The 19,408-nt window shown below is 38.7% G+C and overlaps 1 protein-coding gene across 1 annotated transcript in view; it reads left to right on the top strand.

Moving 5' to 3' along the window:
• KIF26B (kinesin family member 26B) overlaps positions 1-19,408 on the top strand; it is a 307,647-nt gene that overhangs the window by 116,406 nt on the left and 171,833 nt on the right. Inside the window, exon 4 of the mRNA XM_087776470.1 lies at positions 7,949-8,115. Coding sequence (XP_087632596.1) covers positions 7,949-8,115 — 167 coding nt within the window. The remainder of the gene's footprint in view (positions 1-7,948; positions 8,116-19,408) is intronic.

Genomic DNA, 19,408 nt, shown 5'->3' with positions numbered 1-19,408 from the left:
GAGGAAGAATCAGAGGAAAATGTCTTAGAGAAATCCATCATTATTTAGATGTCGGATCAGCTTCTAAGTAGCTGATCTTAAGACATTAAGTGATTTGTTGTAAAATATTTTATTTAAAGGTATGGGCTCTTGATCGTGAGATGGAACTAACTGTATGATAGCAGTTTTGATGTGCCTGTGTCTGCACACACTGGGATTTCATCTGTGTTGAGGATTGCACTGGATCAGTGTTAAATAGTTGACTTGTTTATAGAGGGACATGGGATGTGGCTGCCACAGTCAGAGGTCATCTTTCTTTTGGACAGTAGGAAGCTAGAGGTTGTAATTAAGCTCTAGGTGCTGTCATGGCAACTAAATAATGTTTAAGTAAAAGTAGTTTATGCTAAATACATTCTGACTCTTCCTCGTTAAATGCAAAGCATAATCAACATTCTTGCCATCTCAGTGATTCTTCTTTTGAAAAACTTCACTCTTTCTAAAGGTACATTGTTTTATGTTTCAATACATAATCTGTCCCATTACGGTAGCCCCTTCTGCTAGATCAATATTTCAGATTTTGTGTGCAAATTTGAATAAAGCAGGAGCAAAGCATGCCCAAGGACCCTCCCTAGAGTTTCAATATTCGCAATGAATAGTGAGTTGCCTTTGCGAAGCAGTATTCGGTATGTCTACATCCAAGAAAGAGACTGAATACAGCAGACATTATGCATGTCCTTTTCCAGCCTGTTCCTCACAGAACACATTCTTTTGACAGGAAAGGACTATTAGGAATTGCTGTCTTGCCCTTGCTCACACAGTGTCTGTATCAGCGGTTGCACTGATCTCTACCTATAGCAGCTTAGCATTCTGCTATGAGAGAAAAAGGTCATAATCAAATGGCAAGATGCTATAAGACTATGCCAGTGCCCTTAGCTACAAGAACTTGCTACCATTCCAAAATTATTTCTTCTAAAGGTGGATTTTCTCCTGAATAATTCCTTAAATGTCACCTCTGTTGTAGTGAATGATTTGTGACAGATACGGTGTATGTCCTTAGTACTCCATGGTATATTAAAGATGACTGACTTAGCAAATCCTCACCACTTTCAAGTTGCTCTGATTGAATGGTGTAATTGTTCCTTTTTGCCCTGTGAAGGATGCGTTTAAATTAATTTGATAGTTGTGTGGGCAGCACAAAATTCCTCTTTCCCTCTACCCCTCTGCCCCCAAAACCCTACTTCAGTTTGCTGGCAGTTCAGTAAAATCTCTACCAGATTTACCTCAAAGCGTTTGAAGCTGTATTTAACAATGACATTTGAAACTGACTCTTAAGTGTTTCCCTTTCCTATTTTCACATGCTAACCTCTCCCAACAACACTCTAAAATTATGAAAATGAAATATAGTAAATGTCAAATTATCCACAACGCTCTTTTTCTTTTTGGCACTCAGCACAGTGGATCCCAGCTGTCACCTTTTCTTTTGAATGCTACCATAGATAAATTTTTGCTGCACTTTTTTTGTTACTGCACAAAACTTAATGCTTTAACTTGTATGTTAGGCAAAAGAGATGCATCAGTATTTCCAGAGGGGCTCAGATAAAATAGCCAAATTGTAGGAAGACAACCAACTACTTATTGATACGTTCTCTTGTTGAGAGATGCCTTCGCTAGGTGAAGTAGGACTTCAATATTCCCTTCATTAAACTATCTTCTGGTGAAGAGACGCAAGAAGTGTCAGCTCATGCTCCATTTGTTTTCTGATGCTGCTTCCTGTAGGCAAGTTGCTGTAATTCCTCTGAAATTTGTAGTGGCTGGCAAGGTTGTGGCTTACTGAAGACTTAAGGTTTTTATCTTGTTCTGCAGTCCACCACACTGTCACATCAGACAGAGAGCTTTTATACACAAAAGAAAGTGGAAGAATTCTTTGAGTTTTTGAAATTAATTTGTAAATTAGAGTTCTTGCCTCAACCCATAAGAATTGGTAGGAGTAGGTCAAGTCCAGGAAAAATAGGGTCGCTTAGTTTTCAGGAAAGGTTTGGTGTTCTATACATGTGTCAGAAGACAGACATGAATGATATACTGTGAGATGCCTCTCCCAGTGCTTGTTTCATCACTCCCATAGACCAGAAACTAGGCTCCTTGAGCCAAACAGGAAGAATAACTTTATCTTGTTATGACTGAGAGTAAACTCTGATGAGCCAAAAGAAGTTGGACAGAACGTAAAAGATTAATAATTTAGAAGAGCCAGAACACCTGATTGTGCGTAATGGAAAACTTGAAATTAAGCTGCTAAGCTTGTGTTCTAAGCAGGTTTATAAAATTTATGATGGTTTTGGTGTGCTAAAGCTTTGAGAGATATACCCTTTAGAGCTTCCCTCAACTCATCTTTTAAAGGGTGTCTTTCAGAAGAAGATTTTTCTTGGTTAATGTAGACATTTGCTGTCTAAAGTAAGTCAGGAAGTAATTTCATGAGTATTTATTGGGCGGAAAATTCAGTGCTGCTTTGAATCAAGAGTGGACTGCCAAAGAAGTCATTCATGAGAGTGTGTGTGTGTTTATGAAAGAGAGCTTTCTACCTTCAGTTTCTTGTTGCTAGTGAGCTTCTCTCCTGAGATTAGGATCTCTGGACACTGAGGATTGCTTTATAGTGAATTTGGACACAGATATGTATCTTGAATTTGGCTTCAGACATGAATACATTTCATACGTATCTGTGCATCCAGTTTATTTGTCAGTCATTGACGTTAACTAGATTTTGGGTATGTTCCTGAATGTTTCACTACGTCCAGAGCAAAGGATGTTTCACATCTTTCATAAATGCTAACTTCCATTTGTACAGTAATTTCAGTTGGGAGTCCTCAGTTAGGAGCTTTAGAAACATCAATGAGCTTGGCTGTAAAATGCCCTTACGTAAATATAACTAACACCATACTGCATGATGGCAAGTCTTGTGCACAGAGTGACTCTTTAATTGGAATAGGAAGAGAATCTAGCCTGGCTGACACCTGTGGTTTAACTGCAGAGCCATCTTTTTCATGTGAAGCAGAGAATTTAAATCATGACTTATCTCCAGCTCTTGCTGTATACTGTCAGAAAGCAGTGAAAGAGGAGGTTAATGGATGCCTTGCTTTTGAGACAGGAGAAAAAAATGGGGCCTTGGGAGGAACATCTGTCTTGTTCCATGTGCACTTAAAAGGTTTTTATTGAGGCATGAAAGGTTGTGTTGTTCCATGCTTTGTCTTTTTGTTGCTTATCCAGGCAGTGATGTGCTGCCAACAATTCAATAAAGGAATTTCTCAAAATATATCCTATTAACTGATCTTAAAACTCATGTATATGGTATGTGGGTACTCACAGAAGAGAAAGGAAAGAGAATTGAGGAATCTATTCTTCTTTTCCCCATTAAATCCAGAACCAGTATCTAATGAGAGAGACAGTGACACTGAAGAGGCAGATTTATGTGAGCTGTACTTGCCAGGCATGCTTGGGGGGGGGGGGCGAGATGCAAGAAAAAAAAAAAGAGCCCGAGTTTGTTAATGTTCAAAGTGTGATTTTTCAACTATGTCTGTTGAACTGGGATGGGGAAAAAAATAGAAATTCCCTAAGAGCTTTGGAAATGTCTGTTCTATGAGTATTTTCCCTTAAATGCTTGATATATCCTAGGTGCATTTACTCAAGTTTGTGTATGTGTGAACTTCAGCGAGCAATGTCAGAGGAGAAAGGGATAATTTGGTACTGTGACCGGAAGACAAAGTAAATGAGATGGTACGATTACCTCTAACGCCCACTCTTCAGTTTGGTATAACAGTTTAAATGATTCCTACACTGTCCAATCTATGAGGCAAAAGAAAGATATGCAATAGAACTGACTCAAAGTCAGTAGCCTCTGGATATATGAATTATCTGGACTTCTTTCTGCCCACTACTTTATGATTATGTATTGAACTCTGGGAATAAATGAGGATTTATTAGTCAAATATTGTGGCTGTGTGTCTAGGTGTCTAGTGAGGTACTCCGCCTATGGATTGACCCAGGTGTACAAATTTGTGCAGTATAAATAATACTCTGATAAGTACTGGACACAAAAAAAGGCTCCAAGCCTGGCCCAGAATTTGGCATAGCACTGTCTTTGCCCTTCATCTCCACTGGCTGCATGACCAAAGGGACAATTCCATAATTAAATATCAAGTTCTAGTTTGTTATCCTGTTCTTGCTTTGATATAAGAAAAAGATAGAAACAGAGTGACTTGAGGAACTATTTCAAGCAAAACCTGGTGTTCTGCTTGAGGATATGTGCATTGTAGTATCACAAGGTACTTCTGTGGGCTTTGACCTGTATAACATCAAGTGGTGTTGCAGGCTTCCCAGATAAGGAATAGTAGAATGTTTGAAATTCAGGGAACTATTTCAGCTTTCATTGCTTCTGGAGACATTTCACTGTTGAAAAATCCCACTTTGGCAAAGTAAGCAAGTGCTAAACTGGAAACCATTCCTGGACTGTGGCTTAAGCTAGTTCTTATTTTGTCTTAATTTGTCTATGTCTTGTGTTAGGTAAAATAAAGTATGTACCGTTTTGGTATTCTTGTAATACACTGTCAACTAAGAAGCGCCTCTGCTGAAGCAAACAGTAAATCGATGGAGCTCAAGGACAGGCAGCATGTGCATTTGGGAGTTTAGTTCTGAGAGAGTTCACGCTGAGAAATGGATTTTTGCCCAGGAAGTGTGCCAGCATGGAAGGGAAACCAGGCGGTGGTGCCGGATCCTTAGGACCGAGAAGGTGCTTAGCAAGCCCAACATGCCTCATTACAAGTGTCCATCCAGGGCAGCTCTGGGAGGGCTCTCCGACATGGCTGTTTACACTGAAATGCTGCTTTTCACAGATAATACATCAATATCAATGTCAACAGTAGCTTCCTGCTTTCTGCAACAAAGCAAGCTGTGTGAATGAACAGGAAGGAGAGCTGCTGCCTCTCCAGCAAGCTCTGGTGGTCAGTACCATACAGATGTTTTGCAGCTTGCAGTTTGAGCAGCTGACCATCCCTGTAGTACTCCGACTGTTGTGTAGGACACACGATAAAATAGCAGTACTACTGACAAGCCTACATTTATACAGAAACAACCCCATTCTGCGTTTGTCCATAGTATGTGCAATTCCTAAAGTGGATATTATTTATCTCTCTCCTCTCTCCGTCCTATGGTTAGTGTGGTACTCCACAAATACAGAATTTGTAAATATGTTTAATTATTTCCAGCTTCTTATTCAGCTCCTTTGCATTTTACTATAAGAAAACATGACCTAAATACAGGCTTTAGAAGATTTTTTATTAAAAGCATTAACATTCATTTGCTGACTAATATCTATTTCTCTCTGAGTGCATAGGTGAGGGGAATGGTTTATATTTATGTCTTTCTAAAAGAATCTCATGTCTCTCTGGTAAGTGAGTATTTGATTATTTGGGAGTGTTTGTATTTAAGAACTAGCTATTCAAAAGCTCATGAACCAAGTACCTAATAAACTTTTGAGGAAGCTTGAGAGTAACACCTTTCAGGAAATGTCCACAATCAGTTTGAGGCTTTTTATTGCTCTGTTTGCTCTGTGCTGTTCATATTAATAGGACTTGTGGATATGGGTGTGGATCACCTGAAAGTCTCTATAATCACAGAAACCATTTACTTACTGCTTTTATGCATATGTCATGATGGATGTTTTCTGGGCGTCCCAAACAGGGACACACAAATCCTTTCCTGTTTTGCAGTTGGCTGAAATGCCTCTCTTCAGCCTCACCATTTTGCAACTTCAGGGGATCTGACATCAACAGAAATGTGCTGTACTGGCTGTGGAAATTCATATTTGGAGCTGCAAATCTTTATTTGGAGAAGATGGGGAGGTTGTGATTGCAATGGAGATTGAGATTGCAGTTGAGATAAGTCAACTCATCAACTTCTTAACTGCTGTCAGGTTGCCGTGGAAGTGAGTAGCACTTCCTGGTGACACTGTCAGCAATGGCAATTGATTAATGATGGCCCATCCCTGATTTCAGGTATCTGAATTTGATGGACTAAGATGAGGTTAGGCTTATAAGTGTACTCTGCTCTGAAGGGAGAGGTTTTTTTGATCTGTCTGCTTAGCAGTTCCCAACATGGTAGATGATGAAATCAGTTTCAGGATAATTTGAGGGGACAGGGCAGAATCTTGTGCTAGTTCACTGCAAATATAAATAGCTGAGTTAGCAAAAATTATGGATAATTTGAGGAAATACTTGTTTAGTGAATTCAAGTGTATTGGATGCCCCAAGTGGACATACGTAGGTTAGTAGAACACTGAAGAGCAAATGTCTGCCTGCACGCTGGAAATGTAAGGAGGTATCCTGGCAGCCAGCCTAAATTCTTGTGTTTTAACAGTAGTATGAGATGATTTAAGTCCAGGATTTCAGCTATAGCCTTCTGAGAGCACTGCTTATTCAATACAGTGAATCAGTAAATTAGAAAGTCTCAGTGTGTGCCTAACATGATAGGGGCACTTTCAGCAATTTTACTGGTTCCTCATAAAATAGAATGCTAGTTTAGCATTCCTGTTCTTGACGTATTACAGTTGATTGGCCTAAAAAATATGTAAAATAAGGATAAACTTAGATTATCATCTTAGCCATAGTAGAATGGGTAACAATTCTCTATAAAAGAAACAGAGGTGGCTTGATAGTTGGTCTAAAAAATGTTGCCATATCACATGTACCCCTTCCAAATCCAAATACCCCTCTGCCTCCCAAATACAAATCACAGTTATTCAACTTTGCCTTTAATAACTGAAATGTTTAACAGCTGAAATAAAGCAAGCCTAAGCAGAAAAAGAACTACAGGATGATCTCAAGTACTTTTCTTATGTGCCTCACAAAGATGTTCTGTTGTTACTGTGGTGATAAGGATAGGCATGAGAACTGAAATTGAACAGGTGAGAGACTGGTTCTTGCAAACTTTTTGCAGGGGGAAGGAAGCAATACCTTGGATGATTGCTAGCAATAATTTGGGAGGGTTCTTTTTAGGCATATGTTGAAATTCTGTGACACGCACTGGTGAACAAAAGGTATTTGTGGTTGAAATGAGGGAAGGAGGAAAGGGAAGTTGTTAGGAATTGCATGAAGTACAATAGATGGCATCACACCATTATAAATTCGGGTAGAAGTAATAGTCAAGAAGCTGAAATCAAAGTTTTGAGGAGGTGCTTCAATAGGGCTGACCCAGCTTTCTCTGAAGTCAATAAAGATCTTTCAGTTAATTTGAGGAGAGCTGGGTCAAGTCTGGTTGAACTCTATTTCTTTTCCCAGACAACGAAAGGCTGAGATGAGGCTTCCTAACAGAGGAAAAAAATGTTAAATGGGGCATCAGAAGAATGAAATCATGGGATGTTTAAAACCTTTTAAGAAAGCCAATGAAAGTGAGTGGTAGTGATCCCAGTTTTCCAGAGGGATGATAAATAGTCTAGGATCCCAAGGGACTCCTTCCTATGCTGTGTGCTGGCTTTTCTGGAGAAAGGTCAACAAAAATACTTAATACACTAGTGCTGTGTTATTTTACAAAGGCAAACAAACTCCCCCCCCCCCCCCCCCCCCCCCGAAGTGAAATATAAATATCTTGCACCTTTCTAAGCTGTCTCTCTTGTACCGTGAGGTGAAACTGAGCAGGGATTAGTTTACTCTTTCTTTTCCGTATGGATGGAAAGCCATAGACATTATTGACATTTCTAGTGACGGGATGAATTTATCCCATTAGTTTTAATGCAGACAAGGTTAGAGCTGAGCCAAAGTACTGTAGATTAACATGACAGAAGCAATAAACTTGTTCACAGAGCAGCAAAGATGTAGTGAATAAAATGCCTCTCTTACTCCATCTGCAACCCAGAGGCACCTCAGGATGAGGAGGGGTCAGCTAGTGAGCCTTAGCTGATGACACTTTTGTGTTTTTCTGTCTTCAGATATCTCAGCTTATGACAGAGACTAGTCGAGAGGGTCTGACTGAAGCAGCATTGAACCGCTACAATGCAGATAAACCCTCCTTGTACAGCTTCCCTCCTTCCCAGAGCACGTATGTTGCCAGTGAAGTATCCACAGGCACCTCGGTGGCAGCATCATTTTTTGCCAGGTAAGAGAGATTTCTCAGATTTTCCTTCTCTGGAAACATAATTTCTTTCAAATGAGATGATTCTGTAGTGAAGAAGTTGGGTTGACAGACTACAGACACATGTTGAAACATGGCTATAGATACAAACTGTCTGAATTACCATGAAAATGTTGTTTAATCCACCTATATGCATTTGTAAAATGGGGATGATACTTCTACGATCTTCTGTGAAATATCTCTTTAACTCTTGATTTGGGTTAAAATGTGATTGTGTTCCCAGAATAATAGCTGATTTAGAGGGGTGTATCCCTGAATGAGAAGGGCCCATCCAAGTAATCTTCTGAGATAAGCAATTAATTGTAGAGCTCACTGGAGGTGGATAGTTCTGTTTGGCAGGCAGCCTTCAGGGTTCTTTATTGAATTTTACTTCCATCTAGGGAAAAATCAAGATTTCTGCTTTCAGACTGAAAAGTTAAGGTTTCTGATTTCAGTTTCTGTCCCTGTCATGCTGTTGAATTAACCTGAGGGTCTAAACTCAGCCTCGGAACACCCTTTCTGTTGAATATTCAGCCAATGTTTCAAAAAATCTCGATGAGGTAAAGTTTCATCAAAAAATCTTATGGCTGTCTTTTTTAATTTGTTAGTAAAAATGGTTTGATAAACGGGTATAGCAGCTAATAAGTGAAATATCTATTATCAACAACGGAAATATTTTTCTGTGCAGAAATATGCTCTCTGCAGAACATAATCTTTTTAGCCCACTTGAATCCTTACGTAACTGAAGAAGATGGAATAATTCTTGTCGTTTAATGCTTTTCAATAATTAGAAGATCGACTTGGGAAGAGTTGTGGAAGTAATGAAATAACAAGAGAAAAAGCTGTTTTTATAGCACTTCCAATCCAATATATATAATATAATGTTTTTAATATAATAATATAATGTTTTTATAGCACTTCCAATCCAATCTAATTTCAAAACATGGAGTGGACTTTTGAGCGAACACCTCAGGCATATTCAGATTAACTTCCTACCCTTAGAGAGCCAACTATTAATAATTCCACATGATTCTATAAGTTTTCCATTTACCTTTAAAATAAAATAAAGTTGTTCGACTCTGTAAATCTGGAAAGAAGATTTTCCTCTCCAATTTTTCCTCACAAACATGAGGACTGCATATGTTCGATCAGTGTCACACAATAAATGAATCGTGTAAGAGGATTAAGGGTAGCATTTTAGAAGACCCAGTGAACATTGTTTGGGGCAGCCATTTTTTCTTTACAGATGTGATGCTGCCATAGCAAATGTGAATGATGACAGCGGTCTTGATTTGCTGCCCTTTTCTGTTTAACTGCAGGCAGTTTAAATTAAAATCACTGAATGTACTCATATGGTAATATCCAACCAGAGTGCAGATTGGGATTAGCACATATTTTAGCATGAATTGATTTATGAAGATGGCTTAACTCATTTCTCCTTCATTGTTTCACTGTTTTATGCTGAGAGAATTCATTTGCTCTTAATATACTCTGCTGAAATGTAGGAAACTAATTAAATTTACTCAAAATCACTAGTGTAAATCACAGCATTTTAAGTAGAACTCTGTTAGTTTCTAGCTCATGGTGTGAATTCCTGGGTATGCTTGGCCCAGCAGAGATCTCAGGATGTTTATTTTTAAACTGTACTTAGCAAGACAAAAATGCCTGGTTTAGTTTGGGGTATTGCATAATTAGTTAATATCACTTATATAAGTCAGTTTTGTTCTGGACTTCAAGTTTTATCATCTGCTGACAGTTCAAGCAGCAAATCCAAGTCACTTGTTCACTGATTGACCTTTCAACAAGAAAATCCAGAACATGTTTTCAAAATGTGGAGATCTCATTAATTTTTGTTTTGCATTTTATGTGTCTATTTGCATTTTTGTAAAGTTGGGGTAAGAAGTGTAAGAACCCACATGTATGTGTATTATAAAATAGGAAGTAGAAGGCAGTGGTTGTCAAACTCATTAACATGGTGCACTGTTTACAATATGAAGCAGTCATTTGTACCAGGCATATGAATTCTAAACTTTTGGTTTTTCTGATTGTAAGTGGCACATGGAGTAGTGACTACCAGCTGTGCCTGGTTTTTCTGAACGTGTGTCACATACGACGTAAGTAAGAAATTATTATACAGCCAGGGAAATTTGCTAATGTGAAGCTGAAGTTGGAAGTAAAAGAACAGAAAATATTCTTTTGAAAGTTGAATAATGTCCTACAGTATTTCACTCTAAGTTCCATAACAAGCCAAGCAAACCTCGAATGAGGCTCAGATATAAAAGTCATCCATCATCAGGAAAAAAAACCTAATTAACTAAAATGCTATCGTATGGAGGAAATGTCAAGGCATCCATGGGAACTTTTGGTTGTAATTACTTGAGAAACATCAGGAGTGGAATACTGGGAGCTCATAATTTTTCTGTTCTCAGGCACTACTAGTCCAACAGTGATACTCACTTGACTGGCCTACAGCTGGCATTGAGCCATGGAGAAGTGTCTGAAGGCCACAGTGACTCTCAATCTTTTGAAAATCCAGGAGACTTATCAATTGTCTCAATACTTGACTGTTATGTTTCAGGATCTATAGCTGACAGATTTCCAAGCCAGCTAAAAGGGCTGCAGCTTCTCTGAATTGTCATTTGTTGGGATATCACTGCAAGAGAACTTATGATATGTCAGGATTCCCATGGGACAGTATGTGAATGTTTTAAAGGAGCAAACATTGAAAACTGTCCGAAGTGCTCTGCTGCTAGGCTTATGAATATTAGACAATACAGGTACGAATAATGATTTTCTAATGGTGATTCTCACACAGAAACTTAATTCAATCAATTGCATTTTTAATGACAAGCACCAAATTTGCCTTTCTGTTCAGGGCTATCACTCATTTTTGCCTCAGATATCCTCCAATCCATGCTAATTTAGCATCATCTTGCTTCTTACTAGTACACATTTGTGATGAAAATAATTCATTTGGTGAATGTGAAGTAATGGTAAGATTTTTTAAACAAAAGGAATCATTAGCAGAGCATTTTAGGATTTTTACATGAGTTAAATTTTGCCTCCAATTTGGATCTTTGTCATCAGAAGCACTGCATTTTTGAGCCATTGCAGTCTAAGGTGTACTAGCCTCTTGCCTTGTGTCCTCCAAGCACAATGTAGGAGCGTGCCACCGCTGGTTAAGGGATAAATATATGCTGGTTCTGATGCTGCCAAAGAACTGAGGGAGGGACCTTCTGTTGCTTGCCTCCCTGGTGTCTCTGTGAAGCTCTAGCATGTCAAGGGGCATTGTACTGAACCTTGTTCCTATCTATGCTGGTTTCTACATGGAGAAAATTTCTGGGACTCTGACTTCAGCTTTGGCCTGATTACTCCATAAATAAACCTGCCATTCCGAATAGAACTTGTCTGTTGTGACTGGGCTGTAGAGTTTCAATCGTCTCTCAAAGGGTGATAGCATGCTGCAGGAACTAGAAGTCAAAACTGGACCGGACCCTTTCAGTAGTCCTTACAATACCTAAAGGTTTTTGGGATGTTGGTACTGTTGCTTGTTTGCCCTGCCGCAGTGAGCTTGCTTTCTTGGAGAAGACAGACTTTTATTGCATCAGGACAAAGGAGAAACATAAAAGCTCATTTTACTTTGGACCTCAAAAGAGGTAAAAATTTTTGAGGAGGAGATATTTTTAAATGGTAGACTTGAAAGTTGTTTTGTGTTGCTGGTCAGGAAGTGTAACAGTGTATCTTCAACAAAAACCTGCCTCAGTCTGAAATCAGATATAGTCGTACTTGGATTAATTGAGCCTAATTGGGAATATAGATAATCTTGAAAGTAGCCTGAAAAATCTGTTCTAGGGATCATTTTCCATGTCTTTTTACAGCTTAAACACTAAGCAGGGCCACACAATGCTACTGGTGTACATGTAGCAAGGCATGTTTTTCAAATGACATGCAGAAATGTCCAGATTTTTTAAAAGCTTCTCCTTTTGACACAAAAGAAGAATAGAAAACCTTAGCTTCATGTATAACTGACACGTAGCTACTCAGCGTGGGATAAGTTCTACTTACAGTTACCTCCATTGTTGGAAAAACTGCTGGTGACCCTTCCCATACTCATTCCCCATCCCTGTGTGGTTTGGCAGTTGGGGGAGGAGGAGGTGAGGCAGTGCCTTACTGCCAAGGGGTATTGTGTATGTTGTGTTCAAAACGCTGCTGAATGCTCCACAGATTTCCCTTCCACTCCTGAGAATCCTTTTTGAATCTTTTTAAAAATTCTGGTACATATTGCATGAACTACAAAGCTTATATGAGGACACTGTTTGTGGGACCCTCTTGTTAAAGCTGCTGTGCTGTTCTGATGACTTAGCACTGCAGAGACCCCAAATCTCATGCCTCGCTGTTTTTTGCACACACGTGACAAACTATCACCTTATCACACAACTTCTGATGTTTGCTGTTTTTCCTTATAGGTACAATATTATGTGACTTTTGTTGAAACTTAAAGTAAGGAGCTAGTCTGCACAATCTTTCTGCTTACAGGGAAGATTTTTAAAGCCCAAAGGCTCAGAATCCAGGAACACCAGGGCTTTTCCTTAAAAACTGTGTGTTGTTTTAAATTAATCATACCATTTTAAGGTCCTGGCTTGAATTTTTCGGAGGTCTGGGGGGAAGTTCACAAAACTGAACTTTTCCTGGCATTGCAACAGAGGGTTTGTTGGAACATATGCAGCAAAAGCAGGTAAGAAACAGAGGCAGCAGCTAGTAAAGACGGAAAGGTTTGGAGTGGGTATTCCTGTACAACAGAGCCCAGCTTAGGCTTGGGAAGCTCCATGGGAGAAACATTTGATTTGTGTTAGTAGTCCAGCTGTAACTGGCGTAGCTGAAGCGTTGCAATGTGGAGCCAGGTCAGGAATCTCTTCTTGATATTGCTGTAACTTGTGCAGGTGCACAGCAGGCTGTGTAGGCACACCCAGAACGTTGGTGCTGCTGAGGCCTGAGAGACCTCTCAGGAAAGAGCCTGGGGACATTTTCAGAGAGCAAAAGCTGCTTATCCCATGCTCTGTGCCTTTCTGAAGAAAGTTCTGTTGAAGTTTTGAATGTTTTTAAATGGTCTGAACTGGAGATGACTCAGATGACTGTTTCTTCATGCTGAAAAGTGGTGGACCCAACTGCTCTTTCAAGCCATGCAGTAATTCCCTGGTTTAGGCACTGCTTGAGATGTCAGATAGTGGTGACCTCAACATCCCTAAGAGAAAATTATTTTCTGAGACTTAGGTGAAAACATGTTTTCGTTTCTTGCTGTCTAAACTATGCAGAACCTAACAGGATTTTCTTTCATTAGCTGAACAAACTAAATTTAACAATTTAAATTGTGGTCAGTCTCTCAGATGTTTTGAAGAATTGTATATTAATAACTCTGATCAGAATTTCTACTCTTTTGCCTCATCCTCATCATATACTGCATAAGAATGTTAAGATAAAAGATCCATAGACTGTTTTTCAGTAGGAATGCTGGCAGCAAGTTTTAAAACATCTGTAAATCATTTTCACAAATATTTCTACCTTCAAAGCCTGTCTTGGGTCTGATTAGTAGGGGAAACTTCGATCACAATGATCTCGGTCAACCTGAAAGACCTTGAAACAAATATTTAAAATTGGCACCTAGGTTTGAGTGCACAACTTCAGAGGCTGATTTTTCATACTTGCTCAACATTCATCAGAAATCTAGGAGATCTATGTTCATAGTCATTGCTTTACTGTGCTCCCCATTGCTGTGAGAGCCCTAACTAACAGGCCGTTTCTGCTTCTTATTATTGGTGTTATTTCATGTGTATAAAGTAAATGCCCATCAAAAGGGAATCTTGACTCTCCTGAAGCCATGGAAAGCTGGCAGTTGGGGCATAAAGAATACTCGTTTTCTATGGTTCAGTGTAAACAAAATAAAACTGTCCTGTCAGGAAAGACTGTGCAAGCTACATGCAAGAATAGCCAGTGCTTAGTGGTGGAGGCAATGATCTGATACGCAATAAAAAATCAGGACTTAAGTGCCACATCTGGATGAGGGAAAGCAAAGGTATTTGAATGATGAATTTTGCATGGTAGTTCTGTCTTGGGTCCCAAACAATTTCCAGTGATGGTTGTTTTCAAAGCTGACACGTTCCCCATGGCACTTTTGTTTGAATCAGTTCATATCTTTTGTTTACAAAAAAGTTTAGCAACAAGATTCCAGACTAGGTCCATTTCTAAGAGGAAGCATGTAGGGTACATGTCCAAAACCATGGTGTCTGAATCTTGGGATACTTGCACGCTGCTGTTATTTAAACAAAAACTCAAGAAAACGTATGCACTTTTAGACCTAGGTTTGAAATCCAATTGTGATATGTTTAATCTGGCATTGGGCTGTAAACAGAAATAATTTGAACCTTCATGCCAATTAGATCCACTGTATGTTGGCTGCAGATTAATAGCTTTCATTCACAACTTAAAATACAGATAATGGACCTTGATTTTTAAACAGGATTTTGGAAGTGATCCATGGAGCTATAAAAAGAAATAAGCTAAAATTACCCTTAGATTATTGTAGGATACTATACTTGCAGGGGTGTGCTATCTGCTTAGCCTCAAAGCACGTAAAGGATAAAAAGGATGTAAATCCTCCTCATGTTCCTAGTATCAAAGTAATCCACTTCAGATGTACAGGGGTGTTTACTTTAAGTTAACAAATATAGTTTTTGGACTAAGCATGTTTTAAAAATAATTATTTAGAACAATCTGAAGTAAAAGATTACTATCCAGGAACAATTTATTGAGCACTGAACAGAGAAATTAAAATTCCAGTCCACGAAAGGTATGTTACTTTGATGTTATGTTTGTATTGAGATACGCTACACCTGCTTCTGGGCACTGCACAAGGCAAGTGTTTTCTGATCTGCACTTGCCCCGCATATGGTATGTTTTGTATTGATGGTAATGGCAATCACTGAATAATGTTGTTATTGAAATGGTCATCAAGATTTGGAGTTTCTTGTATAACTAGCCTTTTACAGTCTTGAGAAATCTTGATAATTTTCTATGTAAAGTTCCCCTTTCCTCCCTTTTTCTTTGGAAAGTTTTGAGATATTTTGTTGTTTCCCTGTGATGCAATCCCCAACTCCATCTTATGAATAATTGGTTCTGTAAAGCAAAGGACACATACCATGAAAGTTTTTCTGCTTAAAAGGTTATTTTAAAATAGATGTCTCCTAAGTATAATTCATTATATTAATTGTTTCAATATGATTTAATAATATTTCCTGAAAACCAGAATCTTAAAGTTTTTCTGATTCCTCTAAGAATCTGTGGTGTTTAGTTACAACTTCTTGTTTCTGTAAATGTGTGAGTGCTTTGCATTGTTTTCGTTTTTACTTTATGTACACAAGTTTGTGAACTTGCATCTAGAGTTAATTTGCCCTATTCATTTTTATATAATCAGTTCTGTTCAATTTTTAAATTTAAAAAAATCATCTGGGAGTACAATACATTTGTGTCCTTTTCCCTCCTTTCTTTTGTCTGCTTATTGTCTCAAGTACAACTCCATGAAAATTTATGGTAACCAGGGACTCCATTAGCTAGTAAGCAAACACTGTCCATATCTCTCAGGTCCTAGTGTCAATAACTGATGATATTACAATGAAAAGGGCCAGTAATGCAAACGCCTACTTAATCTGCTTCATGCAATGTACATGCTTTGTAGAAGCTCTAAGTGTTATGTAGCCTCTGCCGAGGCAGAAGGAGGTAACCAAGACACTTCCTGTCTTCGGTAGTTAGCAGTGGCCTTTGTCCGATGTTTCTGAGATGTTACCTTAGCTTAAAGTTTGCTTTCTCTGTTTGTACCTCACTGATTGCTGCTATTACAGATAAGAAGCTTTAGACCTGTAAATGACTGTGCTGGCCCCATTCTTGCTGCAACGCTCTTGTCTTCGATGTTGTGTAGTGATAAATGCTTTGCATTGCCAGGAAGAGCATTGGATGCTGATGGTATGGCACTGCGGCACCGATTATTTTAGTGGTTTGCTAAGGAAGGAGGCAATTTCTCATGGATTTGCATTCCTAATTCTCCTAGGTGATTTCAGCATTCGGTACAAAAGTACTTAAGTGTATGGAAGCTGAACTCCTGCTGCTTTCCATACACTATGCTAAAACAGAGGTAACTTCCTTTCTACTTCTCGCCACATCTTGTGATTTCCTGCTGATTTCGATAGATCGCAAAGGGGGAGGCTAACTTAAGGATAGGTTTGGCCTTCTAATTTCTAAGAGGGCTTTTGAGGTGCCAGAGTACTTGCTACATGAACACCTGCTCCCTACTGATTTAGAAAAACTTAAAAGGAACTGAGGTTATTTCCTTCCCTCGGCACTACCTTTCCCTGCACCTGACATGTACATTGAGAAAAATTGCTAGCAGCATATGCAGTAATCCCTCAGCACCTGTTACCAAAGACTCCTGGTGTTTAATCTTGCCTTTTACTCTTAGGGCAGTGGAAATAAAAATGGTCAGCATTAATCTTCTGACTTCTAGTATAGTTGTGACTGCTAACTATAGTATAGGCAACCCCATGTTGATTTACTGTTTTGCATGTTTCTTGCTTCCCTTAAAGCTTGACACAAGAGTTCTGATTTATAGTGTCTCTATCTTGGCTTGTGGAGAGACAAAGATGAATTGAGGTAGTTGCACTGTCTATAGCAGAAAATTATATGCACCACCGGTTGTTTTTTCCCTCTGTTTTTAACACCATTAAACTAACCTTCACTCAAAGAGATCATAAATCCATAGTAACAAGACTTTTTCCTAAACACCTGGAAGTTCAGAGTGACAAACTTTTTATTCTGATTACTGCTTTCCTGTTACAAGAAGTACTGTTACAGTGCTGCCCCAGCAGCCTTGAAATTCCAGCTGTGATTTACCCTGTCTGTAGAGTTCACCACCACCTGCTCAAAAAATCAGTGTTTTCTTAACCTTGAGAGCAATCTATTCAAATGCTGAATGGCTTTTTCTTACAATTACCAATGAATACAGACCATTTTAGTTTTCTTTGGTCACAGAATAAAAACTCCAACAAGAGAATGGGTTGAAATGTTGAAGTAGTTGTTTATTGCCAAATAATTTAACATTAGGTAGACAACTGCCAGTTAGGCTTGTATATGTGCATCCCTGTGATGTGGTTATAAAATATAAGACAACCACAGTACACCTGTATACAGGACTAGGTGGATTGTAGCAAATAGAGATTTAGAACCTGACCTCTTTGCTCATCTGTAGATTGAACGTGATGCCCATCTTACAGCTGCTGTCCATTGGCATATTTCAGTGAAATTATTGGTGTGGTCTCCGAGTAACTTAAGTTCAGGATTACATGCATGCATTGCATGCAGGACAGGGGCTCCAGAGCTTTCTACCACACATCTTGATTTGACACTACTAGTTGCCTTTCAGGAGACAGACCTGTTAAAGCATAAAACAAGCAATGAATGTACACATAGGAAATAAGTAATTATAGGAGCATTGCAGCTAACAGAGACAATTTTCCCTGTGAACGCATTTCTTGATTTCATGACTTTGGGGTGTAGCTTTAGAGGTTTTCTTATGATTGGGGAATTCTAGAGGCTTTTTCCTTAACTGTATTTTCTGTTGTTTAATAAAGAATTGGCAGTGACTTCTTCAGTCAAAGTGTTGACAGGATCTGCTGCTTCTATTCAGCTGTCTATTTTCAGGAAATCAATAGACACTTAATTTCTTTAAGATCTCTGTTCTTCTGGTTAAAATTGATCAATGATTCAGATGTCCTTTTAGGGTATAGTCAGAGAGATTCACATAAATTGTGTATTAGTCATCCTCATTTCTTTGAATAACCAGGCTGAAAACTACTGTTGATAACTAGTGAGGTAATCTTTGGTTTTATTATCCCAACAGTCATGAGAGAAAAGAACCAAGCTAGTTGCTCTGTTGTAAGAATTACAGCAATAAACTCTCTGAATCTAAGAAAGAATGCTGAATAAGTGAAAACTGTGGAAATCTAGGCAAAGACAGAAAAGACAGTATTAACAGAAATTATTTCCGTTTTTTTTTCTGAATATCTCTTAGTATGCAAGTACAGGGAGAAGTCAGTCAACCTTTCATTAGAAAGGAAAAAGTACATAGAGAGAAACTGGACAGCATTGTGTCTCGTTTGAGCCATCTCTAAGCAAGCTGAGTTACTGACCTGTCCAGGATGGTGCATATCAACACTGTACGAAGTTCAAAGTTTCCTATTTCTGCTTTTGCTTTTTATTACTGAAAGAGAAATAAATGAATGTGAATCTAAGCTTTCTCACTGCAATAGCTATTCTTTTTCCAGCTCTCCTCTTTCACCATGTTTGTCCTTTCCCACAGCAGCATCAACTTTTTATTGACAGAACTACTTTAATTCAGCTATGAGATGTTATGGAAATATCTGACTAGTTGTGCAAGGTGAAAGATGTCTGAGTTACGTCCAGCTATGTATTTCTAAAATGTGCAAGATAGTACCGTTCAGAGATTCCCAAAGGCCCCATGGCCTTTAGTTCAGGTCAGTTAATTAGCCTTGGACTGCCTGTTTGAACCTTGCTTATTCTAATTTATTTTGCTTGTCTCTATAGGACACTACACGACAGGGTGTGTGCTCCAAAGCTGGCATTTCTGTTGGCCCCAACTATTACCTGTCATGAGTGAGAGGCAAACCATCGCGAGATAAAACAAAAGATAATTTCTTGGTTCTTGAGATGTAGGAGTCTTTAGGTTTCACAGACTCAGATTCTCGGGTTTGTTTTGTTTTGTTTTTGTTTGTTTTTTTCTCCCTCTCTCTGCATGCATGAAGGTCAGAAGTGGACTTCCATAATGAAAGCCGAGAAAAATAATCCTGATTCCACAAGTTGAAGAGAAACATTTTGTATTACAGAGCTCATGAAATAGTGTTGAGAACGGATAGGAATGAGGAATCAAGCTATGCATGGGAATGGGACTAGAAGGAAGGATACCAAAATAAAACTCTGAAAAGGAAATAGAAGTATTTCACTAAGTCATGAAATTCTGGGAGCACCAGTGAGCTAATATGCCACTATTTAAGCGTTCAGTGGAACAATCCAGGTCTCCAGGAACAATACTGGACGTGACAGTGATCCAGGGCAAACAGGAAAATACCTGTGATGGGATACAATAAATAAATATATATATATATATATAAATATTGCCAATGAGTTTAGGATTATGGAAAACAGGTGTTGGTCATAC

Source organism: Nipponia nippon, unplaced genomic scaffold, assembly GCF_047370975.1.
Source record: "Nipponia nippon isolate SJK-2023a ecotype South Korea unplaced genomic scaffold, ASM4737097v1 scaffold_4, whole genome shotgun sequence".
In the NCBI taxonomy this organism is placed as follows: Eukaryota; Metazoa; Chordata; class Aves; order Pelecaniformes; family Threskiornithidae; genus Nipponia; species Nipponia nippon.
This window is presented reverse-complemented; position numbering and strand designations above follow the sequence as displayed.